At 47.9% G+C, this 27,138-nt stretch overlaps 1 protein-coding gene across 7 annotated transcripts in view; it reads left to right on the top strand.

Moving 5' to 3' along the window:
* The window catches only part of MIB2 (MIB E3 ubiquitin protein ligase 2), a 144,553-nt gene that overhangs the window by 99,189 nt on the left and 18,226 nt on the right, over window positions 1-27,138 (top strand). For 6 of the 7 annotated variants that reach the window (XR_012897327.1, XM_075906511.1, XM_075906513.1 and 3 more), the window contains 7 exons: window positions 2,130-2,237; window positions 7,431-7,535; window positions 8,668-8,830; window positions 10,204-10,337; window positions 15,943-16,091; window positions 17,150-17,306; window positions 19,676-19,830. Coding sequence is in view for 6 of the 7 variants with exons in the window: in XM_075906511.1 (XP_075762626.1) it covers window positions 2,130-2,237; window positions 7,431-7,535; window positions 8,668-8,830; window positions 10,204-10,337; window positions 15,943-16,091; window positions 17,150-17,306; window positions 19,676-19,830 (971 nt within the window). In the remaining variant the exon portion in view is untranslated. The remainder of the gene's footprint in view (window positions 1-2,129; window positions 2,238-7,430; window positions 7,536-8,667; window positions 8,831-10,203; window positions 10,338-15,942; window positions 16,092-17,149; window positions 17,307-19,675; window positions 19,831-27,138) is intronic. The other variant, XM_075906514.1, reaches the window with a different exon arrangement.

Genomic DNA, 27,138 nt, shown 5'->3' on the forward strand with positions numbered 1-27,138 from the left:
GATAGGCGGGGCAGGACACACCTCTGCCAACAGCCGCAGTGGGAGGGGAGGTGCTGGACAGTGTACCCCAGCCCCCAGAGCTGCCATGATGAGGCATCAGCTCAGGATGAGGGGAAGAGGGAAATGCAGGCCCTGGGGGCTCCAGGGGCAGGGCTAGTGCTGGGGCGCTCTGGAAGCTGAGCTAGTAGTGGGGGGGAACCTGTGGGGGCAGGGCTGGCACTGGGGGGCTCTGAGGATGGGGCTAACATTGGGGGCTGGCACTGGGGGAGGATTTGGGGGGGTTGGGTGCAGTGGGACTCTGGAAATAGGAGGCTGGTACTGGGAGGTCTGATGGGGGGGCTCTAAGGGTCGGGGGCTGGCACTGAGACGTTTGGGATGAGGGGCTGGCACTGGAGGGCTCTGAGGGCAGAAGGCTGGCTCTGGAGGGGTTGGGTGCAGGGGACACTGAGGTCAGTAGCTGGCGCTGGGGAATAGTGGAGGGGTGGGGAGCTCTAGGGGTTAGGGCTGGCTCTGGGGGCTGGACTTTTGGCGGACCCGTAGCAGTTTATTTTCATATTCATCATTTGCATAATAAATATGCAAATGCAATATAACTGGTCCTCCAAAAATTTGCGAATGGGTTTGCTGGTCACCAGTATCGAAAAGGTTGGGAATCACTGACCATCCCTGACAGGTGCTTGTCTAACCTGCTCTCAAAAATCTCCAGTGTTGGACATCCCAAGACTGCTAAATTAATTAATTGGAGAGAGCCATCTTTTCCCTACCCCCACAAATCTGTTCACTTGGATATGTTGCTGAGGGCCCCACAAATACGCAGTAGTCATCCTTCAGTAAATTTGCCATCTGACCACAAAGAAAATAATGCAGGTGTCTGAGCAATGTCACTGTCCGGTAGGACATATGCTCTGGTGACCATAACTCATTTGCGGTATCCTCTACTGCATAAACAAAATGGACTTGGAGTCCTGCCTGTGGGGACTCTGCATCTGAACACCTGTTATAAAACAGAATAAAAGTGCCTCTCTAGAGGGGAGGGCTGAGACTCAGGCTGCATGCGTACGCACTCACAGTGCTGATATCTACTCAGCCTGAGTTAGTGAGACCCAGGAAATACAAGCCTGCTGCAAACCGAGGCAGTTCCAGTCCAGTTTGAGTCTGGAACAATATTTTGTTGGCTTAAAAAATTACAGAAAAATGGCTACCTTGAAATCACACGTCCGGGTAAATATATTTTTTTTCTAATGAGCATCCTCCGATGACAATCCAAACCATCTGCATCAGCCAGTACCATGCCACTCGACAAGCTCTGTTGTTTAGCAAACAGTATCTTAATTTGTACAGGGCCTGCACATTGGTGTCGTCATCTCCTAGGTACTACAAATAATACAAATAATAATAAATCGGCTAGCCAGCAAGTGGCAGATCTTGCCTGGTGTAAATGATGCTAATTCCATCAATGGAGCCTTGTCAATTTTTTGCCAGCTGAGGTTCTGCACCTGAAAAGGGTAGGCAGGACTGAGCTAGCCTCATGGCTACTTCTTCATTGTTTCTTTAAACCTTCCCATGTTTGATTTCTTCTATCGTTGTTATGCAGGGGGACAGTGGGACTTTTAACTGGGGAATTACAAACCCACCTTAGTTGCTCTGGTTTTCTTTAGTACATTTTGCAAAACTGTCAGCTGTCTCATTAATGCTTTAAACCACAGATCCTGCAGCACTGTATTAAATGGTGATTTGTAAAGATGGAAAAAGATCTCCCTGGTAGGGCCGGAGATGAACGCCCCTGTTCTGCCCCTCTCCCTTCCAAATCATGCACTCTCAGCTATTAAATGGCTGCACTACATTGTACTCGCTGCTGTTCTTCCCTGGCTGTGAGGATGGTGGTGGTCTCTGCCCTGTACCTGAAGTGCTTTCGTTATCTCCATCAAAAAGTAAACCCCACTTTTCCAGTTAAAGGAGCTTTGTAAAAAAGGATTTTTCCATCTTTCATGGAGCAGCAGTGGAACACCATGAGCTTGTGAATTGGGATGGAGAGCTAATTGTAGGTAGATTTCCATTCCCTTGAGAGCCTGCTTGCCCCTCCCTAAAGCAATGGACATTGTTTCTTTCTCCTCTTTTCATATTTAAAGTTCATTGGCCAGACAGGGACCGTGCACAGAATCACTGACCGAGGGGATGTCAGAGTCCAGTTCAACAGTGAAACCCGCTGGACTTTCCACCCGGGAGCTCTGACTAAGGTGAGTGCTGATGTGTAAAAGTGGGACAGTGGCTGTGGTACCCTAGGATGTGACCTAATTAGTCCAAAGAAAATGCTGCTAGACTCGAGCTGGGGGAGAAGGTGGAGGACAGGTTTAATTTCTTTCCAGCCATCACAGCTAAGAATAAATGTTGCAGTGAGCTGTCCAATGGGCTTGTCATGGTCATGCAACCTGGAGACTAAGGGGTTAACTGTACCTAGCCAGGTAGTGGTCAGCCAATGGAACTGCAGGTAGGAATTTCAAACTGGGACAAAGGAATTTTTGGTTTTCCCTCCTTTGTCTCAGAGGCAGTTTCTCTCCAGATACTGATGGGGACAGACAGGTCTCTCTCCAAGAAAAGACTCTGCACTATCTGTAAATAGGGTAAAGTTTAGATAAATCCATTAGGTTTTATTGTTTTTTGGTTTGGGACTGTGGATCTGTGCATTTAAAAATGGGGTTTCCTTTGCTGGCTATCCCTCGTGACCATGGCAGGGTTAAATCCTTGATTTCTAGGGTATAGATTAGAAGCTCTTGAGAGAGTCTGCCAAGAAGAGATTGGAGTTCAAAAGGAGGGGAAACTGGTAATCAGAAGAGTGAGATTTTTAATGCCCAAGTCCTACGGGGGGATGCTAACGTGCACAAGGAAGGCATAGTTAATGTTGGGCGGCTCTCTTCTCCTTTGCAATTCAGCTCTTCAAACCACCTGCACAGATTTCTTCAACAAAAATGGTTGTGGGTAAAAGGCAAAAGTAATGTGGGGTTTGCATTTGCCTAAATAATTTGGATGTTGTGAATAACTAAAGTGAAAAGTTGTTGACAGATTAAGTCTCATAATAACTAGAGCTTGCTCCTATAGACGCTAATGGGTGCCAAATGTCTTCTGACATCAGTTGTCCATTATCAGGCCTTTGATGGATTGAAACTGAGAGTATATCTACACTATAGAGTTTTTTTGGAAAAACTTTAATTATGTCCACACTGCAATCACATTCTTCCAAAAGTAAAATGAAAAAAGAGGGTTTTTTCCAACATTGGTAATCCTCATTCTACGAGGAAGAAGCCCTTTTTCCAAAAGAGCCCTTTCAGAAAAAGGCATCTATGGACGGGGAAGAGGGAGTTCTTTCGAAAGAAGAGGAAAAAGGAAAAAGCACAGGTGCCCTGGTGACCACTCCATCCATAGTAATCACAGCTTACATGTGAGATAGCATCCAGTCAGTGTGGGTGCTGTCTTTCAAAAAAGCAGATCGCTTTTTCGATGCGTTTTGGCAGTGTGGATGCCAAAATCCAGATCTCTTCTGGAAAAGCTTCTTCCAAAAGAAGCCTGCAGTCTAGACATAGCCTTAGTGTGCGACATGGAAGTGAAATCCTCTGCTCATCACCTCTGGCAAGCACCTTCTCTTTCTTTCTTCCGATTTGTCCTTAAAAAAGCAGGTGGGGAATTGGGTCTGCGTTTGGTGGGGTATGTTTTGTTCAGTTCTGGGGTGTTTTATTTTAAAGGCCTAGAAGGGTTTTGGTCTGGTTTTGTTCCTGCTTGTGTCAGATCTTAAATTCAGTCAAATCTCTTTTGCCCTTGGATGACTCTGGCAACTGGGTAATCAATGAAATGATGCGGAAGAGTGAAAACTGAGCAATTGTAAGGGCAAAGGGAATTCTAAGTTAGAATATTTCGAGCCGTGGATGGGGGGGTGCTGTTGTTGGTTTGTAGTTTTTATATTTAACTACAATACCAGTTAACTTTGTAGGGACAGTGGCGGCCATCTATACAGGCGACCTAGGCAGTCGCCTAGGACACCAAGAAAAATGGCCATTGAGGGCTTTGGAGGCGGGTGCGCCGATCGCACGTCTTGCCTAGGGCGCCAGTTGCCGGCAGCACGTCTAGGGCCACTCCTGTGTAGGGAAAGAGTCTCATCTCCCAGCCCTTATAGTTAAGGAATATTCACAAGAAAAGATACTCGGAGACAACCAGCAGCACCAGGGAAGACCAAATATGACATGCCTGATAGTTATTAGGTTAAAAAAAATCAAGGAGGAAAGAAATTAGCCCACATTTTAAGAAATCCTTTGTAGCTCACTTTTTAAATTCTACCTCTTCCCATGATCCATCCACCCATTTTCTCATCAGGAATTTTTCCCTCCCTTGCTAACCTCTGCTGTGTTTTGTTTTGGTCTTATTTGGGATCAGTGACTGATGGATTTAATCCTGTTGCATAACTCCTGGCTCTTTGAGTGGCCCCATTGATATCCCTGGGGCTTGTAGGTCAAGGAAGGGCCCATTGCGTGTCAGAGTTTCAGAATCTGCCCATTAGCCTGTCGGGTTTTGAGGCCAGTGGATATTCGTTACCGATATATGTAAAGTGCAGACATACGGGGCTCTCTGGGTTTGACTTATTTCTTATAATGAGATCTGGGGCCCTGATTCAGGAAGCCGATTAATCACACATTCACAGGCTTTCCTGAACCGAAGGTTTGCATGAGCAGTGCAAAAGAATTCCCTGCCGACGTCAGTTCTCTCTTCAAAATTGTACTTGCTTCCGCTGCACTGATGCCCCTTCCGGTGTCACTTTCTCTGAGCCTTTTGGGACAGAGTTTTACTGGCCTACATGTTTGCCCAGGAGTGAGTTTGAGTCACGTGCCTGTGGATCCGCACAAATCACATTTTACATATGCATGCGAGCTTGCACCACGCTGCTTCTGCAACCCCAGTGAAGAAACAGAAACACCACTATGTGGTTGATCCATCCAGCAGCTCCTAATCAATGTCTGGGATGATATGCTTGTGTGTGCCCTGGGTACCACTTTGTTATCTTTCCTGGGCCGCACCATTGCCTATGCAGCTGTGATGACACGCTGGCCTTTCCTTTCCCACAATTTATCCCCTGGTGTGAATAAATCAAATACAGCAGCTTTATTTATGGGACAGGAGAAATGCAAAGTACTCCACTTAGAAAGGAACCATCAGATTCACTCATACAGAATGGGAGGCGACTGTCTAGGAAGGAGTACTGCAGAAAGGGATCTAGGGGTCATAGTGGACCACAAGCTAAATTTGAATCATAGTGTGACACTGTTGCAAAAAAAGCAAACATGATTCTGGGATGCATAAACAGGTGTGTTGTGAGAAAGACACAAGAAGTCGTTCTTCCACTCTACTCTGCGCTGGTTAAGCCTCAGTTGGAGTATTGTGTCCAGTTCTGGGCACCACATTTCAAGAATAGGATTGCCAAGTGTCCGGTTTTGAACCAGACAGTCCAGTAATTGAGCTTTCTGTTCGGGAAACAAAATGAGAAAATATAAATGTCCGGTATATTCTAAATAAGATGTAATGTAGATCGTGATGTAATGTCAAGTGTGTCTGGTATTTTTGCTGAAATCATCTGGCAACCCAAAGATGTGGAGAAATTGGAGAGGGTTCAGAGAAGAGGAACAAAAATGATTAAAAGTCTAAAGAACATGAGCTATGAGGGAAGACTGAAAGAATTGGGCTTGTTTAGTTTAGAAAAGGGAAGACTGAGAGGGACACGATCGCAGTCTTCAAGTACCTAGAAGGGTGGTATTAGGAGGAGGGAGAAAAATTGTTCTCCTTGATCTCTGATAATAGGACAAGAAGCAATGGGCTTACACTGCAGCAAGGGAGGTTTAGGTTGGACATTAGGAAAAACTTTCTGCCTGTCAAGGTGATTAAGCACTGGAATGAATTGCTGAGGGAGGTTGTGGAATCTCCATCACTGGAGATATTTAAGAGCAGGTTAGACAAACACCTGTCAGGGATGATCTTAGATGGTGCTTGGTCCTGCCGTAAGGGCAGGGGACTGGACTTGATGATGTCTCCAGGTCCTTTCCAGTTCTAGTGTTCTGTGATTTCTGTGAAAGGGGCATTTGCCCCCCTAAAGTGCAGGTCTGTTCCTAGGGGTGCTGCAGTTATTTAAGTCCGTGTACATCCCACGGAACACTCTGCTTGTCAGGAATCCAAGGGCCCTACGTGGATCTGAGTAGCGGGCGAGGTGGCTTGAAACAGACAGGTCCCCCGATCACTGTTAGGGAAGCTGTCCTGCTTTTTTCCTTTTAATTAAAAGTGAATCCCTGGCCAGACACATGCACAGCCCAGGAAAGGTGAAGAGCCTTGCCCTCCATGAACAGTGTGGCCAGGGGCGGATATAGGGCGTTCATATAGGGCAGGGCGAACGGGGCGGCCGCCCCGGGCCCCGCGCTTAAAAAAGCCCCGCGCATGCGCCGTGTCAAAGGGGGGGCCCCGCGCAGTTACGCTGCCCGGGGCCCCGCAAAACAGTCATCTGCCCCGAGTGTGGCCACATCGGGGCACCTGCTTCCCAGCGCTTGTCTGAACGCCACCCCGGCATGTTAACCTCTCGCTCATCTTCGCCAGTTCCTTCTGGCTGTTGTCATCCGCTGCTTCTTGCTTCCCCGCACGTTCGCTGTGCCCTTGTGTCTAGCCCAGGCAGCTGATCTTAGCTCTTCCAGCAATAATTCCTGGCCCTTATCAAGTGCCTGCCATCCTCCAAGCACTTGACAAACTATAACTAACCTTTTCTTTGCTCTCTTGGCTTCGCATGTTTTCTTGCCACATTCTTTGGTCACCTCTGGTTTCCTTCCCCATCTCGGCCTGAACTCTGGCAGATACAAGTCTCGTTTGTCCACCTCCTTCCGTCTTTTATAAAGTTGGGGATGCCAGCCTTTCCTACAGCGAGCTGCTGCTTGCCACGTGGGTGGATTTAAAAATAAACTGGGTTATGTGGGTAATGGACATAGAGGGGCAAACTGCTCCCTTCCCATAAAGCAGGAGCGCTAGCCAAGGAAGGAAATGGATTGTCGCTATTGGTAGAAACAGCAAACAGAGAGAACTATATTACTGAACCCTGGGCGCTGCATCAGGCCTGGAAAAGGGGCCGACCTGGGGAATTCCCCGTGCAATCCCAACTGATATTCATACACACACAATCATTCATGAGTGGCTGCAAAAGTGAATTGTGCTGCCCTCAAACCATTTGCTCTGCTTAAACCTGCCCATGGCTTTTTTTTTTTAATAACAAAGGTTAGTAGTGCTCAATGGAATTGTTTTGTCATGGGTTGTGGGGGGGGGGGGTTGCTTTTTTTTTTTCCTGTTGCTTTGGGGGGGAGGGCGTTTTTTGTTTTTGTTTCATCCCCTAAAAGCATATGACTTTCTTTTTCTTTTAGCTCAACACCTTTTGGGTTGATGATGTTGTCCGTGTGATAGATGATATGGAAACAGTGAAGCGATTCCAAGCTGGTCACGGGGAGTGGACAGATGAAATGGCACCTGTGAGTGCATTCCAGTTCTGAGACAATCCAGTAACTTGCAACTTCTAATCCAGGGGTGGGCAAACTATGGCCGGGGGCTGTGTCTAGCCCATCGGACCTTTTCATCTGGCCTGTGGCCTCCCACTCATGGCCGTGGTCAGGAACTTGCCCTGTTCTGCCTGGTATTTCAGCCAGGAAGAGGGGTTGGAGGTTTGCCTGCTCTGACCCTGCTCTCTGGCTGGAACACTGGGCGGGGTGTCGGACCTGGTGGTAGCATGGGGGTGCCTCTCTTTTGGGGGCCCTCCAATTGGCCGGGGCCCCTTGGCATGCTCCTTCAGCCCAGTAGCTAATCTGCCAGTGGGAGGTCGGGCCAACGAGCATGTATGGCCTGATGTTCAATTTGCCTGATCAAACGTGGCCCTCAGGCCAAAATATTTGCTCACCCCTGTTTTCTAATCCATTAAAAAAAGATTTAGTGGCTGGATACACCAGCCTCCCTACTCTGCAGCAACCCCTACTGGTCAGTGCCTGGAGACACGTAGACGTGCTAACGGTGCTTAATATAGCTGGTCATCAGCGGTATGGCCACACGGCAGCAATCAGAAAACAAGGGCAAAGGGCGAGTGGGCTCCTTCCAAAGGGGGTGGCTACCAATGAGTTTAAAATGAAATTTGGATGAAATTTTAAGCAAAGAAATTGAATGTCTCCCTCTGTTTCTTCCCTAATGGGGAGGGACAAACCATTGCAAATGGAAAACTCTCTTCTGATCAGACTCACCGGGCTAAAGAAAAGAACACAGGGTACTCCGTAAGCAGCAAAATGCACAGCAGTGACTGCCAGCCTTGTCTGCCTTCTAGGGTGCCGTATACCATGCTTTGTTGTTTCACTGGCTTCCTCTCCAAGCATTTGTTTTGCATCTTGGAGACCCTCTTCCCTTGACATCAGTTTTGTATACAACCGAATAAGAAGCCGTTGAGAACACTTGTGTATCCTTGAAGTGGAAGTTGTTATCTGGAGTGTCTCATTCAATGCTTCTCTTCACATGCTAGGAATTCTGCCTGGGAGTTCACCCTTAAAAGTGTTACCTTGGGTTTGAAAAGCAGGAAATATGTTGTATCCCTTTAAAAAAAAAGAAAATCTTTTCCCATTGCAGACGCTAGGGCACATTGGCAAGGTGATCAAGGTGTTTGGGGATGGAGACTTGCGAGTGTGCGTCGGAGGACAGTCCTGGACCTTTAACCCAGCTTGTCTCACAGCCTACCAGAGAGATGAGGATGCAAACCTCATGACAACGGAGAACACCAAGGAATCCAAAAGTGAGCGAGCAGGGAGGGAGATGTGATCTGGTTCTGGCCAGGGTGGAAAAATAATCCCTGAATCTCCCTAGTGGAACAATAGCGTTCTGCTTCAGAAGGGATCAGACATACAGGCTATGCCTACACTGGCCCGTTTTGCACAAGAAATATGCAAATGGGGCAAAGCATGGACTATTGCTGAGCCTCATTTGCATAATTAATGAGGCTCTGTTTTTGCGCAAAATCCCCCTCTTTGCGCAAAAGCCGTTCTTCCTGGAAAAAAAAGTGGAAGAACAGCTCTTGCGCAAAAGCCTCTTGCGGGGGCAGTGTAGACATTGCCTCACACAGTAAATTGCTGCATTAACCCTCTCCAGGCAGAGTCCCAAAAATCTGTTTTTACCAACGGCCTCAAGGTCAAGCCACAGGATTAGGATAGGACTCCTGGGATCTTTTCCTGGCTCTGTTGTAGGCTCACTATTTTGGCAGTCAGTAGTATAACCTCACTGTGCCTTGGGTTCCCAATCCATAGCATGGGTATAATGATGTTTCCTTACTTAGCAAGGGGTGGGAAGGTTTTGATTCATTAATGTTTTTAATGTGCCGTCAGATCCTTCCATGCAAGGTGTGCTATGGAGGTATGGAAGATTACTCTGCCCAGCCAGTGATGGTGTCAAAACTGGGGTTGGGTTGGGTTTGGTTTTTCAAATCTCTTCATAAAAGTTCCCCTTTCCCACCTGACCCTCTGGCCTTCCTCCCCCCTCCCCCCATATGTTTGAGGGGGCAAGAGCATCAGGTGGGAATGGGGAAGGCTGCTTAATCTGTTTTGCGGTATAGATTGGCCCCAAGTCACCCAAACCAATTAGTGTAAAAGAAGATCTTTGAGAAACTGCTGGAGAACAAAGATCTTTGGCTCCATTTAGGAGTTTGGTTTAAATCCTGTCAGATTTTAGAGGAAGTTGAGGTCTAGATCCAAACTCCGGGACTTAGTCCTTTCTCTGATGGAAAATAACAAGTGGCATTCCCATCCCGACAGCAGGGAAGTGCAGTGAGTGAAAACCAGATCGGAAATCCTGGGGTCAAGATTTCCCTGTCTCCTTCAGCAGATGAGCCTTTTATCGTCTTCCAACTCCCTCCTTCCCTTCCTTCATATTCCTATAATTGCTTGCCCCTATGTCCTGAGCTTTAGGTGGAGTCTTCTGCAGGTGTTGAACTTGGGATCTTTGGATTTAGAAGTATCAGCCTCTGTTGCTATGCCTGTTAGCTGGAGACAATAAAGTCATGGGTTTGTAAAGCTCTTTATATGGACCAGTCACTACAGAGGGACAAAGGTCCATAGTGGGTCCTCATGGTTACACACACCGGTGCTCATTGCCACGTTTCTCATTCCCACACAGGCACTTTGATCTCCATCCTAGAGAAGCTGCTGTCCCAGAAGACGGAGTCGGATCATCCAAGCCGGTTGGTCACTGAGGCGGCACATGGCAATGCTGCCAAAGTCCAGGACCTGGTTCAGAAATACCCAGACAAGGCAAGTCTTGGAGAAACCCTCCAAGGTCAAAATGTCTTTTATGGTCCATGTGTCGGGGGGAGGGGCTGCCAGAACCTCCTGTAAGCAATGAGGAGCTGATGTTTTTTCTTTTCTTTTTGCTTTCATTGGTAATTAAGTCTGAAGATTAAATTTGAATATTTTCTGTAGGCTCCAACTAATCTGTTTAAGTCCATGCTGGAGTATGCAGAGCTGGCTGCTCCCGGGTGGTTTTCCTCACCGCCCCCTCCCCCAGGAGCTGCCTGTGGGGTAGAGTTCGCACTGCACACGAACACCCCTGACTCAGTAAAAGCACCGTTGTGTAGCAGCTGAGCCCCACAGCTTCCCTGGGAGCCTGGAGCCTGGCAGTTGTAGCGCTGTGGGGTTCCAGCATGCAGATTGTCCCTGTAGCTGGAGAGGAAGTGTTGTCCAGTGGTGAGATCAGGGGCCTTGGCGTTGAGAGCTGACCTGCTGTGGTTTCTTAGGCATCTTTCGTGGGCCTACGTTTCCTCCCCTTCCCAACTGGGGATCCCTAAACTGATGCCTTCAGTGAATTCAGCCTCCCCTGTGAGGTGTGTAGGGTGCGGTGAGAGCCAAGGGAAGGGCTTTGAGGCATTATCCCAGCAAGTTATCAGGCTAACAGCCATGTCAGCTCAGGGCACCTTTGTCTGGGTCAGGCATGGGGAGGAAACCCGACAGATCTAGCCTGGGAATTCTCCCTTACACCCCAAACTACACGCAGGCTTTATGCTAACAGACCCACCAGCTTGAATACTGCCCGCTCCTTTCCTACACCCACTGTTTAGCATTCACATAGGCAGTCTGATTTCTAATGGCAACACACGTGTATTTCAGCGAGAGGCAGTGCTCCCTGCGAGCTGAGAGCTTGAGCAACCTCCCAGGAGAGATTCAGGTGCCACCCAGCTGGTTAGCAGTTGGTGTTTCTACTGTTGGTGCACATCTGCACATTCACTTAACAAAATTTATTCTGCCCACAGATGGGAAAAATTAGAGCATTGTCCTGCTTTGCGTGAACCTTCCCCTGAGGCAGGCAGCATGGCTGGAGGTGCAGCCGCTGTACTGCTGGATTGGAACTGAGTAGAGACAGCTGGTAGGATGAGACCAGTGGAGCCAATCCCAGAATCAATTACTTAAATGCGGAAGCCATCCTACTGAGGCAGCATGGTCTAGTGAGCAGGGCGCTGACTTGGACTCTGAATCCCTGAGTTCTACACCCACCTACACCACGACCTCACTCTGTGACCTTGAGCAAAGCACTTGGCTTCTCGGTGCCCCTGTCTCTGTAAAACGGGGATCTGTTGAAGGAAGGGGTGTGAAGTCTGTTGAGGAAGGGTGCAATGACTTATTCCTAGGTACCCGTTTGCATTCTCAGTGTACCTGTGATAATATGCCCAGCGTTGTAATGCACTGGCGATTAAAGAAAAGGGTTTGTATACGGATGCCTCCCTCGTAGAGTTTGGGCTAGGTGGTCTGTGTAGCACCTGTTCAAACACTAGCAGGTGGCCCACCATCCTAGCTACTGCCTTTACAAACTGGCCTGCACTTTGAGCAAATGCATCTGTCCTCCAATGACCTTGCTAACTGAGTAGAGATGCAAAGGAGGAGGAAGGTTGTGCTGAGCCCTAGTGCAGTATAGAAACTACTAGAAGATTTTCCATGTTGCTCAGATCTTTAAATCAAATACTTTCTTTTTTTCATTGAAATCATTCCTCAAGGGTGGGGCTGGGGAGGAGGGTTCACTATGCAGGCTTCTCTGGGGAAAGAGGACAACCCCAGCCCTCTCTCACCACAGTAGCTTGGGGCCAGGTGAGAAGCTGCAACAGCTACAGCTGTGGGAGGGATGCATGTCCCCCGGCTGGGGGACAGACAGACAAACTCACTTTCTGAAATACTTTCTGAAATACATAGTAATTATCTTTCCCTTTCTCCGCCACTGCCTCCTGCTGGCTCAGTGGGGTTATCACTGTCCTTGTCCCCCATCTCTGTCCCCTTGCTGCCCCCCTATGGTCAGTCTATATATAACAGTCCCTCTTATCAGACACTTCCATTTCCGTTTTACAAGAAACAGTCGAATTCCAGGCACATCCCATCGTCCTGGCACAACCAAACCCTGACCCCCTTGCTTTAAGTTGTGGCTAAGAGACAGCTGCATTCCAAATGTGGTGGTCCTAGCTCTTACCATTTAGGAGGAGTTCTTGAACACACGGACTCCTGGATGGCCACACAACGTTTTTAAAATATATAGTGATCTGCTCTTTGACTGGGGTGGAGATACAGTGCTGGGGGTGTTTCTGAACAATGCACGCCATCCTGTTAAGTCATGGGCAAGCGCTCCTCCATCGCTGTCCCAGAGATGCACAGGGGAGAAATCGCAGCTTCCTTACAGAAGCGGAGAGTGGCACGAGGAAGAGAACTAGGGAGCAGAATGCGGTGTCCTTGGAAGCAGGTGGAAAAGTCCCATAAACCCTGTGGAAGCCATGACCGTGTGACAAGCAGGAGCAGATGGAAGGAGTGTTAGTAAACACCACGAGCTGTTCTGAGAGGACTGTACGGAAGCTGAGATCGCAAGTCTGATTCAATGGTTTGCTGCCGGATTCATGTTCCAGTTCATTACGTGCACGGTTGGCAGATGTGGGGAGGGGAGGTCTGTAGAAGACACAGCCAGGCCCTGGCGCCGGCATCTAATCTGAAATGGGACCGTGCCAAGTCTGAGGATTAGGTGAGGAATAGTTCCGCTGCATCCTGACCTCAGAGAATAATTGGTCCTTGCTATTTATAACCGTCCAGTGGAAAAAGGCAGCCTCAGCTGGATGAGATAAATTACCTGCCAAAGGGCTCCCAGGGGGCCAGATACCAATGTTACACCCTTTACATAAAGGGGTGGAGACATTCGTATCCAGTGTGTTACTATCATTGCCATCTTGTCTGACCCAAGAAGGAAACCCCGCACAAATTGCTGCTTTGCATAGGGTCAGCTGCAGAAAAAGCAGTTGCTTGCCAGGCCATGAAGCCTTTGCCAGATCCCTTTGCCATTTATGGGTTTCATTAACATCCCACGTCCTCCTGTCTTGGCCTTCAACAGGATCTTTGTTTGACTCCTTTATCCTTAAATCTCATAGCAGCAGGTGAGCCCTGTGCTTAGCCCATCGCTGTAGACTACGGGTGCTATTGGCAGAGAAGTTAAGTCACTCAGGGGAATTGGCACAAGATCTGGGATTAGACACTATGGGGTTCCTGATGTGGCACCCAGGTCTGTGCCTGCACCACTCCCTTTTTGGCAGGAAGTGCTGTCCTTTCCCCCATGGGGTCCGGAATGAGTCAAGGTACTGATTGGGGCAGGAACTGTCTTTTATTTTCGGTTTGTACAGCTTGCCGGATGGCTGGTGGTGGCCGGTGAGGGGGGCTGGTGGTGGCCGGTGCATGCAGTAAACTTGAGTGTGCCACCCCTTCCCTGACCCCCAGAACAGAGGTTCTTAATGGAGGGGCATTGTATTTTTGGGGGGCCCAGTGAGCCTTCTGATTCATAGATTCCCAGGATAGAAGGGACCCTTGTAACCCATCTGGTCCCATCTCCTGTATCACACAAGCCATAGAACTTCCTAAAATAATTCCTGGAGCAGCTCTTCTAGAAAACACCCCATCTTGTTTTAAGACCGGTCAGTGATGGAGAATCCACACAACCCTTGGGAAATTGGTCACTGACAAAAACTTGTCATATTTCCAGCCTGAAGTGGTCGCCCTTCAACTTCCAGTGCTTGGCTGGTGTTAGACCGTTCTCTGCTAGACTGGAGAGCCCATGTACAGTCTTACAGACTGTACTACAGTCAGCCTATAATTTTCTCTTTGTTAAGCTAAACAGAGGGAGCTCTTTTGACTCTGTTGCTAGAAGGCCTGGTTTTTTCTCACCCCTTTGATCATTCTTGTGGCTCTTCCCTGAACTCTACTTTTTCAACATCCTTCTTGAATTGTGAGCATCAGCGCTGGATACAGGATTCCAGGAGCAGTCACACCAGTGCCAATTGCAGAGGTGAAATAACTTCTCTGCTCCTACATGGGATCCCTTCATTCATGAATCCCCCAGTAGCATTGGCTCTTTTGGCTTTAGCCTCACATGGGGAGCTTATGTTCAGCTGATTGGCCCCCAGATAATCCACTAACGGACAGTTGGCACATAATGTATTAAAAACAACCCACTTTATTGTCCTCTCCCTGTCTCCACTTGCTTCCCATGTACACTTTCCGCAATTCCTATCTTCTGATTTGTGTTCGTTACCATCAACTTCCCCTTTCTTTCATTTGTTATTTATTATTCTTATTATTTATACTTATTATTTAGATTTACCTGGCATTGTTCAGGTCCTTAACTCAATTAATTTTTGCTTTTTGGAAAATAAAATGAAAATGTCCAGGCTTCATTTGAGTCATTGCTCGGGGATGGGGCTGGAGAGGCAGGGTTCAAGATGCAGGCTGCCGCTGGGAGAGGGGGCAACCCCAGTCCTCTCTCACCTCAGCCGCGTGGGGCCAGGTGAGAAGCGCCTCTCCATGGCCACCGTAGCTCCTGTGGGCACAGCCTAAGGCGGGGTGCATGTCCCCTGGCTGGGCAGGTCCAGAGTCATCTGCCCCCCGTGGTCCCCAGCCAGAGTGAGGACTACAGCAAACTGTGCACTTTCCCCTCGCTCCATGGCAAAGGGGATCAGCCAGCAATGTTTCTATAGCAATCGGGGGAGGGAGGGAAGCTCCAGCCCCTCCACCCTCCCTAAAAGGTGTGTGGGGGGGGGAGGCTTGAGGCTGGGGCAGTCCCAGATGGGGAGGAGCACACCCCCAGCCAGCCCCTCCCACCTGCCTTGTGATTGTCTCTCTTCTGTAGGGTTTTCTGAGAAGCAATCCCATTCCAGACATATCCCACTGTCCTGGCCCAACCAAACCCTGCCCTTGCTTTAAGTTATGAGGAAGCTGCCTACTGAATTTGGGGGCCCCAGCTCTTACCATTTAGGAGGCGTTCTTGGACGGACAGACAGACAGATTCATGGACAAACTCTCTCAAATGTATAGTAGACTAGTATACACGGCAGTGCAATCGTTCCGATACAGGTGCCAGAACCAAGCACTAGGTCACAGAGCTGCATGTGTATATTTGGCTCTGCTATCTTAGACAGTTGCCTAGATTGCGTATCACTGAAGCAGCCCACGTGTGCTTAAAAGTGGTGAGGCTCCCCGCACTCGCTCAGCTCATCCTCCTTGGAGCTACTAGATGTTGTGGAATACAAGCAATGGTCCCTCTCATTTTTTTTCCATCTGTGTGTGGAATACATTTTGTTATATGCACTGAGGCATGCGCACCACCAGGAGACACACACGCTGCCGCCCATGGGCGCTCTGCTAATCTGCAGGGTGGCATTTAAATCTCCCCTGGTTGGATGCCCAAATGCTCAGTCTACAGGGAACGCTGAATACAAATAACCCTCTCCTTCCCATCAGGTTAGACAGAGTATTGATGCCCCCAGAGTTTCGGAGCAGGGACAGTGCCTGAGTGCACACTGAGACCTTCCCTAACCCATTGTGTGCCTGGGTCCTTCCGTTCTTGCAGGTTGATATAAAGAATCAGGGCAGAACCGCGCTGCAAGTCGCTGCCCACCTGGGCCGGGTGGAGGTGGTGAAGATCTTACTCCAGGCTCACGCCAACATCGACCTGAGGGACGAAGAGGGGGATGCAGCTCTCCATTATGCAGCTTTTGGGTAGGAGGTTTTTCTCCCTGCATAACCTCGCTGCCGCTCTGTTCCAGGGCCAGCTAAACAGCTGGTGCACAGCAGCTTCGCTGGATTTGAACTAGCACCGCAGAGAGGGGAAAGGCCCCCAATCCATGGAGCTGCACTGGTCTCCACTAGCTCAGGATGTGGCCCTCAGACTCCAAGGGGTCGTTTTCACAAAACCCAGGTCTCCCCCGGGATACGAATGCTCTGGGATACCAACGCTTTGGGAGGAAAGGGGGCTTACGTGAAAGGGGGAAAGTGCCTGCATTTGGAATCCCTTTGTTTAAACAGCTGTGTACTGTCTAGAGCAAGGGTGGACAATAACATGGTGGTGGTTAGCCCCTGGTGGGCCAGCACTGCTATATTTACCAGTACAGCCTCAGGTACGGACTATTGCAGCTCCCATTGGCTGCAGATCGCTGTTCCCAGCCAATGGGAGCAGCAGGACGCAGCGTGGACTTCCCGCAGCTCCCATTGGCCAACAGAGCTGGCCTTACCATGAGGTGAACTGAGGCAGCCGCCTCAGGTGCCAGACTGGGGGGGGGGTGCCACTAGGACCTAGAGAGTAGAAAATTGTGTCTGCTGGTGGTGCAGCGAGGGGACGTCATTTGAGCTCCCCGCCTCAGGTGCCAAAATGTTGTTGGCCAAGAATGGCGATCCGCAGCCAAGTGGAGCTGCTGTCGTCGGTACCTGTGGCTGTGCAGATAATACAACGGTGGGGCCCTGGTGAACTGGATCCAGCCCTCGGGCTGATATTTACCCACCCCTGGTCTAGAGAGACCGGAGCTGGAATCTGTTCTCTGTCACCCTGGTGTAAATCTGGAGGATCTCCATCAAAATCAACAGGACTTACTCCAGGTTTACACTCGGCTGACAGGGAGCAAAGTCTGGTGTTCCAGTGAAGATTTTTTGAGAGATAAGAAAAGGACCAGGGACCAGGATACTTGTGATGCTGCATGTCTAATAGTTGTGGATGGACAGGTGAGCTCCATCTCTAGATCATGGCATCCACTTGAGGTCCGGTTTTGTTTGTTTGTTACCAGAAATCAAGCGGAGGTGGTCCGCGTGCTTGTCGATCAAGGCGCCAACGCCGACCTGTTGAACAATGCCAAGTGCACTGCCTTGTATGTCGCGGTCAGCAAAGGATTCACGGAGATTGTGCAGATCCTTTGTGAGCACAACTGTGACGTCAACCTCCCAGTAGGTTTATTTTCACCCCTCGTCTCAGGGAAGATACTTTTGCTGCTTCGCTGCTTTGGGGAGGGTCGATCCTGAAAGCTGGGCAATGTCCTCCAGGATTGAACATTGTGCAAGCCAGGTGTTAGGCTGGCTTCCGCCAAGAACGCACAGCCACCCAATGTTAGTTCTGGGTCCCTTCCTTCCCCCACAACCCACCCCACACACACTCCCCACAGCTCTGCCAGTGCCCCTTAGCCCAGTCCAATGGTACCTTCTGCTGTTCCCCACGGGATGACGTGTTAACTGTTTTATTCCAAGGCTCCAGTGATGCCCCTTCCTGTTCCCGCTGTCGGGAAGGTGGGATTGAAAAATAAAATCTGGTTTAAAGGAACTTGAGAGAGCAGCAGTGAAGTCACTGGGCCCGTCCCAGTTCTAAGCTCAGCGGACTGGTCTGTAACTAGCCTTTAGAGATCAACGAAGTACAGTCGCACCACCCAAAACTGGCACTCTAGTCCAGCAACATCCATGGTCCGGCAGGATCCGAGAGCCCGGGGAGCCTTGTAACAGAGGGCCAGTGTCCAGAAGCAAGGCCGGAGCCTGCGGAAGCCCGCAGCGATGGAGCTAAGGCTAGACCCTCCAGCAGCTGGCGGCAGCCTCCAACAACGGGCCCGGGGCTGGAATCTCCAATGCCCAGTAGCAGCCTAGCAGGCAGTCCAGCTAATACAGCCTGGTGGGGGCCGGCGGTAGTGGAGATTTGCATGGGGCTGGCTGGGGCAACAGCCCATTGCACTGCGAGGCGGCGGGCTGGGGAGCCGGTGGCAGGGGACCTCCCCAGGGCCAGCAAATTCCCTTGTTCAGGACCAGTCAGATCCCAAGGGTGCTGGACCAGAGAGGTCCAACCTGTAGTTTTTCTTTTTGGGGATGTGTGAAATTAGAGCTGGATGGCAGCCCAGAAAACTGAAGGCTTCAGTCTGTCCCCAGCTCAGCTGTGGTCGAGGCTCTGGCTACACAAGCATGCCGGTCAGTGTGCCTCGGTCAGACACGTAAGGACTCCTAGACGTGAAAGAAGAGACCACTCTTCAGCAGGCCATCCAGACCGTGGCTTCCCTGCTGATGCTGTCGTTGTGACGGACCGGGCCGGGTCTGGGCACAGCTGAGTGCATCCGCTCAGGGCGAATTGCTCAAATTCGGGGCTTTCTCTAGCCCCCAGACTGGAGACCTTCCCAAACAGGCCACAAACCAGTCCCACAGAGTGCTTCAGCTGCCTGCCTGAAGCCTCACGAGCAAAACCCCTCCGAAAACCCCAGCAATATCCGTGCCCCAGATGGCCCCGGGCCTCATACACAGGTGGAGGTCTTAGAACCCAATCTCACCTTCCCCGAACAAGTTCTGTCCGGTTCCAAGAAACCAGCCACAGATCCCAGGTCAATATATCCTCTGGATCTTACCCACAAATCACGCTGAGCCAGTCCTTTAGAATCTACCATCTAAAGGTTTATTGCTACAAGAAAGAAAAGCAATGAGAGTAAGGTTGTTAAAGTATCATACATTACATGCATCGAATCTCCCAGTTCTCGATGCAGGCTTGCAGCAGAGATTTTATAACTGCTGGCTTAAAAGTCCTTGGTGCACATCCTATGCCAGGATGGGTCCACGGTTCTTCCTGGCTCGTGAATCCATGCGAGGCCGCATCTGGGGTCAGGAGCAGATCTGGAGACCACTATGGAGTCGGAAACATGGCATATTTATACCTCCTTCCAGGTTTCTTCCAGGCTGGCTAGAGTCACGTGGCCAGTGGCCAGGTGTGTCTTTGGCCTCCAGAGATCCATTGTTCCCTGGAGACTTGCTCATTAGCATGTCCATAGGCAAACATTCCTGGCCCATTACTCAGCCACATCCAGAGAAACTTCCAGTCTCCATACAGAGTACATATTCATAACTCCACACACAGACATTATACAGATATATGAAGAGCGTATTCAGAACCAGTAGAAAGTAAGCTTTTGTTTGACACCTCACATGGCCCACTTTGTACCGACTTTTGGGGCGAACACCCTCCCCATGGGTGCAGCAGTGACCTGGCTGCTCCCCTCAAAATCCAATAACGTGACAGTCATCATGGTTGCCAGCCTCAAGGTTGGCCAATGGCAGGGGTGGCTCTTTCTATGATGTGGATGCTTGTCTGTTAGGGACTGGACTTAGGCCTGGAAAATTCATTTCATGTAGCCTGTCAAACCATCATTAGCAAGGGGGCGTGACTTGTGGCGGTTTGGCCTAGGCTGGATGCAAGCCAGAGGCCTGGTATCCTAGTCTCAGCCAGTTCCTCAGGGATGGTTGGTTAGAGGAGAGTCTCTCTGAAGTCACCTGTGCTCTGCTGTGTCTCCCTGTAGGATTCGTTTGATGACACCCCCCTGCACTACGCCATCACCGCCGATTTGAAAAGCATCATCGAGATCCTCACCGAGGTACCAAATATCGACTTCACGGTCCCGAACCGCCAAGGCTTCAATCTGCTGCACCATGCTGCTCTGAAGGGCAACCAGCTGTGAGTGAAGGGGAGGAGTTAGCGTGGCGCTGCGTAGATCGGGTGGTGGTGGGCGTCGCTGGGAAGCCCACTGGGGACGGGAGGCCCCGGGGATGGTCTAAGGCGATGCTGACAGGGAGCGGTGCGTGGGTCGGAGCTGTGAATTCCCTGCTCTATTGGCAATGAATCAGACACAGTGACCATGGTTGGTGGAAGGGGCCTGTAGAGAGGCTGCTGGTCTCCTGAGACGGGATGAAAAGCCGTTAGAGGAAAGGGGTGAAGCTGAGGATGTGGAAATGCCCCTTGCAGCGCAACTTAGCTACCTCTTCTTGAGCCACTCTCAGCCATCCCCCGCCCCTTCAATTCCTAGAGGAAATCCTCTCTTTTTGGGGGTGAACCTAGGTGCTTCTCCATAACCAGTTTGTAGTATTTGAAATTGGGGACCAAACCTGCCCTTGCAAAAGGAAGTTGTTGACTCAGGCCCTCTCAGATCCTTTCCCTCAGTTATGGCCCTCTCTAACCTCAGCTGTGGCCTTGTATCTGTGTTACTTCTCTGCAGAAATGGCTCCCCGGTCGGGGAAAACCAGGGTAGATCACAACAATCATTACACCAAAGGTCGGTGATTATCAGCAGAGCAAGCACAGAGCAGTGTCTTGAGTAGTTGCCTTTCTGCCCCTCCCCACTGTCCCTCCTGCGGTATGTCCATGCATTTAGCCATAGGGGTGCAGAATAGTCTTATTTCTGGTTCCACCTCCAAATAGGTGCATGAGGTTCCAAAAGGCCCCATCCCTCCACTCCCAGAGAGCAATTAACCTTCCTGAAAACGAATCTCCTTTCAGGAGAAGTGGCAGTGAAATGCTTCATGTGTTGGTTCATTTCTTTTAAGCCAGGCTCCTTAATTTAGGGGTTAGTATACTGGCTTTGTAAACCAGGGGTTGTGAATTCAAATTCCAGTGGAACCTCAGGCACAGTTTCTGGTTATGGCTTTGGGGGTTGGACTCGATGACCTTCTGAGGTCTCTTCCAACCCTACAGTTTTCTGTTGCCTTGTGAGCACTGAACAGCCTCTGGATGGAAGGTGACCCAAATACAGATGCGATTTCTGGCAGAGGTCAGAAGCCTTTTCAAGGGTTAGGAGATCTGTGAGAGTACAGATAGCTGGGTTTTCTGACAAATAACCGCAGACAGGCTGCACACCTTGCAAACTTCCCAGCTACACATCTCAGACCTGGAGAAATCCAGAGGGTATGATTGTATGTAATTGTGATTGTCTAGAGAAGACTATCGTGTAGATCCATTTGAAATCAAGATCTCTACAAACTAAGGCCATGTCTACACTGGAAACTTTTTCCTGCGTAATAGTGTCATCATGAGGGGTGGGACTCTTGACAACATTTGTGCTAGCAAAGAAAAACCTGCAAAAAAGTTTTGTTGCTGGCATAGCGTATTTCATTGGGAGAAAGGATATAACCCTCCTCTGCACTAGGGGAGTTACCCTAGCAAACTTTCTCCAGTGTAGACCAGTGTTTCTTAAACTTTTTGAGACCACGGAACTAAACAATAATATTTTTTATGCAGAACACCTATGAAAGTTTTTCTTCAAAAAAAAATTGTTGTTGGACAAAAAAAAAGAAGTAACATCGTATCTGGTTTTAATAACAGTAAATATATTGCGTATCAAGAAAGTGTAACAACAACAAAAATAAAGAGCAGAGATAGCACAAAGTAATTATCTTATAACAACACATTTAGCATGATATTACAGCAAAACCTTATACCAATAATTTTAGTTTAGTTTAAGAAACATAATAATATTAATGTTAATCATAAACATAATCATTAATTATTAATCTTCATGGGATGGATGAGCTTGCATGTGATGGCATATTTCATCAATGTCTGGAGTGAGATTTATTAAAGAAAATCTTAATGTAGGCATAACATTCAACCTATTTCGATATTTGGGCTTGGTTGCAGTGACTGTTGAAAATCCACTTTTGCAAAGGTACGTTGAAGGAAAAGGAAATAGACCCTCAATGCCTTTTCACTTAATAGCTCATATTTGCTGTGGACTTTTGTCCAAAACTTTTCAATTGATGAATTGTTTTTCAAGTATTTCAATGTGACGTCTGAGGGTAGATCTGCCAACATCTCCTTTTCATTCACAGATAGGGTATTTGTTTGGCTGGTGAAAATGAATGGATCCAAAATCCACAAAAAATCTTCCCTTGGATTTTGGTTTGAAGGGAAATACTTCTCGAATTGGAGTGACAACACTTTCAAGTGATTAACAATAATCAGATTAAGCTGAGAAAAATTGTAATCTTCATTCTTTCTTTTGCCGTGTTCATAAGCTCCACTAAGGCACTAAACATATCAAAACAGTTGTTTTCAATTCTTTCGATCCACAGTTTAATTTTTTTCTTTGCCCTTCGATTTTATTATAGGTATTAAAAATAGTTTTCTGTGGTCCCTGAAGAGACAAGTTTAACTTGTTCAGAAGCTAGAACATGTCTGCAAGATAACACAATTTCATATTCCAATCTGTCTTTGAAGTACGGAACAAGGTCACAGTTTTTGCTTGATAGAAATAGGATTATTTCTTCTTTAAGTTCACACGGTCTCTTGAATATCCGGGATCTCGATAGCCAACGAACATCCTCATGCAGTAATAAAGTTCTATGTGTGGATCCCATTTCATCGCATAAGATTGCAAACAGTCGTTAATTAAGAGCGCTGAATTTTATGAAATTGACTGTTTTGACAGCTGCTGATAGCACTTGATTTAATTGGGCACTTATTTTACTTGCCAACATTTCTCGATGTATAATGCAATGTGTGCCTTGTATATTTGGTGCTACTTGTTTCATTTTTGAGACTAACCCTGCATGCCTACCACTCATATTAGCCGCATCATCAGTACAAACTGATGGTAGTCAAATAGATTGGTAGTCAAACCAATCTGATAGCTTTCTTTGATAGGATAACAAGTCTTGTGGATAAGGGAGAAGCGGTGGACGTGGTATACCTAGACTTTAATAAGGCGTTTGATACGGTCTCGCATGATATTCTTATCAATAAACTAGATAAATACAACTTCGATGGGGCTACTATAAGGTGGGTGCATAACTGGCTGGATAACCATACTCAGAGAGTAGTTATTAATGGTTCACAATCCTGCTGGAAAGGCATAACAAGTGGGGTTCCTCAGGGGTCTGTTTTGGGACCAGCTCTGTTAAATATCTTCATCAATGATTTAGATATTGGCATAGAAAGTACGCTTATTAAGTTTGCAGATGACACCAAGCTGGGAGGGGTTGCGACTAATCTGCAGGATAGGGTCATAGTTCAAAATGACCTAGACAAATTGAAGAAATGGTCTGAGGTAAATAGGATGAAGTTTAATAAAGACAAATGCAAAGTGCTCCACTTAGGAAGGAACAATCAGTTTCATACATACAGAATGGGAAGCGACTGTCTGGGAAGGAGTATGGCAGAAAGGGATCTAGGGGTTATAGTGGTCCACAAGATGAATATGAGTCAGCAGTGTGATGCTGTTGCAAAGAAAGCAAACTTGATTCTGGGATGCATTAACAGGTGTGTTGTGAGAAAGATACGGGAAGTCATTCTTCCGCTTTACTCTGCGCTGGTTAGGCCTCGGTTGGAATATTGTGTCTAGTTCAAGAAAGATGTGGAGAAATTGGAGAGGATCCAGAGAAGAGCAACGAGAATGATTAAAGGTCTAGAGAAATTGACCTATGAGGGAAGACTGAAGGAATTGGGTTTGTTTAGTTTAGAAAAGAGAAGATTGAGGGGGGACATGATAGCAGTTTTCAGATATCTAAAAGGATGTCATACGGAGGAGGTAGAAAACTTGTTCATCTTGGCCTCTGGGGATAGAACAAGAAGCAATGGGCTTAAACTTCAGCAAGGGAGGTTTAGGTTGGACATTAGGAAAAAGTTCCTAACTGTCAGGGTAGTCAAACACTGGAATAAATTGCCCAGAGAGGTTGTAGAATCTCCATCTCTGGAGATATTTAAGAGCAGGTTAGATAAATGTCTATCAGGGATGGTCTAGACAGTATTTGGTCCTGCCATGAGGGCAGGGGACTGGATTCGATGACCTCTCGAGGTCTCTTCCAGTCCTAGTATTCTATGATTCTATGTTTAAATCAGCACTTAAGAAATAATCTGACAATGTTGAAAATATTTCAGCTCCAGTTGTATGTTTTTTTAGTTCCAGACAGTTCATGAATTCTTCTTTAATTTCTTCTTCATCCCAGTCCACATACCTCACGTAGATAAGTGGCATAGCTTTGTCAACAATATCAGTCGACTCATCCAACTGAACAAATTTTTATTTAAATGTTTATTTGTTGATGAATGCCTTCGCTCATCAGAGTTATGTGATTCGAAACGGTATCGTTAGAAAGAGGAATTGTTTTCAGTTTTTTGGCAGCTTCATCTCCCAAAAGAGCACGACTTGCATCCAACAAACAAGGCATAATTAAGCCTTCTGGTCTCCTTCCTCCCTCACCCAGCTTCCGTCCGCTGGTCCCTCTCCGTTCTCCTCTGGACGCCTGTCCGTAGAGGCTAGTTCTCTGCCCCCTGCCCCCGAGCTTCCCCCGCAGTGGGGTTATATCCAGCCAGGAGCTCCCTGTCCCTGAAGAACCCCCCTCCCCTCCCTGTCCACCGGCTCCCTCTCCGCTTTTGAAGCCGGCGCCCATTTCCGGGATGCCACTGAGCAGCCTCAGCAGAGGCGCATGTGTCCCGCAGCGCCGGAGTGAGCTGCCTCTCGAGTGCGGGGCGTGTGGCTTGTTTCCTCAGCGCCCGCCACCCTGTCACAGTCTCCAATTGCTGACACTGAAAATAAATATAGAACACTGGCTCCCAGGCTTTCTATTAGGCAGGTGATTCTTCACTGATTTTTAAATATCCAAAAGGGGGCAAAGACCAAATTCTAAATTCTCTGCTAGTGTCTCTAGCACCAGCTCCGTCACAGTCTACAGAGCTGTCCTGAATTTACACCAGCGGAAAATTTGCCTGTGGTGTCCTCTTGAATGTAAGGTGTCGGTGGGGAACCTCTAGCCCATAAGCTGCTGTGGTTCCTCAGGTTTAGCCAAGGGGAGGGATTCCCTAATGGGTAACTTTGACAAATATGGGGAAACATTTTCGGTAGAACTTTTTTTACTTGGTCATTGAAAAATTGAGGGTTTTTTTTTTTTTTTAAGATGAAATTTTCTGAGTTTTGGGTTTTCTGAGGCACCATAAAAAATTGTGGAGGGAAATGCACACTTCAGCTACCTCTACACTGCAATGCTATTTCGGGATACCGGAGTATCCCAAAATAGCTGTCCGTTATTTCGGGCTCGCTATTCCGATGTCCCTGTAAACCTCATTCTACGAGGCGGAAGGGACGTTTTGGAATAGAGCTTTATTTTGAAATGTGGTGCTATGTAGACAGTGCCAATTGATGAAATAAGCTATTTCAAAATAGCATTGAAATAAGATATGCAATCTGCATAGCTCAAATAGTGTATCTTTTTTTTAAAGGAGATTGTCCATCTCCTAGAACTGGAAGGGACCATGAAAGGTCATCAAGTCCAGTCCCCTGCCTTCGCAGCAGGACCAAGTACCATCCCTGATGAATTTTTGCCCCAAATCCCTAAATGGCCTCTGCAAGGATTGAACACACAACTCTGGGTTTAGCAGGCCAATGCTCAAACCACTGAGCTATCTCTCCCCCTTATCTTATTTCGAGTTACAGTGCAGTGTAGACGCACCCTTCCTAGGAAAATTTCTCTTTTGTCAGTTTCCATTGGGGGCGGGAGGGGAAGTTTAATGGATAATTGTCAGCAGCCCCAAATGCTGCTTATGTCCCTCTTCTCTTGTACCTTCACTTGGAGCAGCCTCCTTCTTTCCAATTCTCAGACTTCCGCCTTCTACTGACGGTGTCTTACTGTTACTGCAGTCCTAAGACTATCTGCCCTCGGAATGTAAAAAGAGTTAAAATAGATTAACTGTATAACCGATTACAGTTCAGTCAGTTACATGGTTAAACCCTGTAAGCTCCGCAGGCTGCCAGCCCAGTGAGTGTTTAACCAATATACATCAGCTTATCGATTAACCCGTTCAACTCTTACATTCCAAGTGATTGGGCAACAAAATGGCAAATGAAATGTAAAGTTGATAAATGTAAAGTAATGCACATTGGAAAAAATAATCCCAACTATACAGACAATATGATGGGGACTAATTTGGCTACAACTACATGAGAGAGAGATCTTGAAGTCATTGTGAAACAGCTCTCTGAAAACAAACTCAGTGTGCAGCGACAGTCAAAAAAGCAAATAGAATGTTAGGAATCATTAAAAAAGAGATTGAGAATAAGACAGAAAATAACTTTTTGCATCTGTATAAAACCATGGTATGACCACATCTTGAGTACTGCGTACAGATGTGGTCTCCTCATCACAAATAAGATATATTGGCATTGGAAAAGGTTCAAAAAAGGGCAACAGAATTATTAGAGGTTTGGAATGGGTCCCATATGAAGAGAGATTAAAAAGACTTGGACTTTTCAGCTTAGAAAAGAGGAGACAAAGGGGGGATAGGATAGAGGTCTATAAAATCATGAATGGTGTGGAAAAAGTGAATAAGGAAAAATTATTTACATACTATAACTTTATTTACTACAATATAAGAACTAGGGGTCACCAAATGAAATTAATAGGTAGCAGGTTTAAAACAAACAAAAGGAAGTTTTTCTTCTTGCAACACACAGTCAACCTCTGGAACTCCTTGCCAGAGGATGCTGTGAACACCAGGACTTTAACAGGGTTTTAAAAAGAGCCAGATAGATTCATAGAGGTTAGGTCCATCAATGGCTATGAGCCAGGATGGGTAGGAATGGTGTCCCTAGCCTCTGTTTGTCTGGAAGTGGATGACAGGAGAGGGATCACGTGATGATTACCTGTTGTGTTCCCTCCCTCTGGGGCATCTGGTATTGGCCACTTTCAACAGACGGGATATTGGGCTGTATAGACCATTGGTCTGACCCAGCATAGCCATCCTTATGTTCTTATCCCCGATCTGCCCTGCTCCGGGTCCTTTCAGCTGCGAGGGGTGGGGCCTTGCACACAATGACTACACAGAGTAGGTCCGATCCGCCCTGGGTGCATAACTCGATCAGACCGTTCTGGGGATGCGTCCAGCTCCTCTCTAACATTGGGCCCCCCTGCGCGTTTATCCCACTTTATTAAAGGAGAACTGACTTTCCTCAGTCAGTCTGCGAGATGGAGGCAGCTCACTGGATCGTTGGGCCAGCTC

This window comes from Pelodiscus sinensis, chromosome 23 (assembly GCF_049634645.1).
Source record: "Pelodiscus sinensis isolate JC-2024 chromosome 23, ASM4963464v1, whole genome shotgun sequence".
NCBI classification, from domain to species: Eukaryota; Metazoa; Chordata; order Testudines; family Trionychidae; genus Pelodiscus; species Pelodiscus sinensis.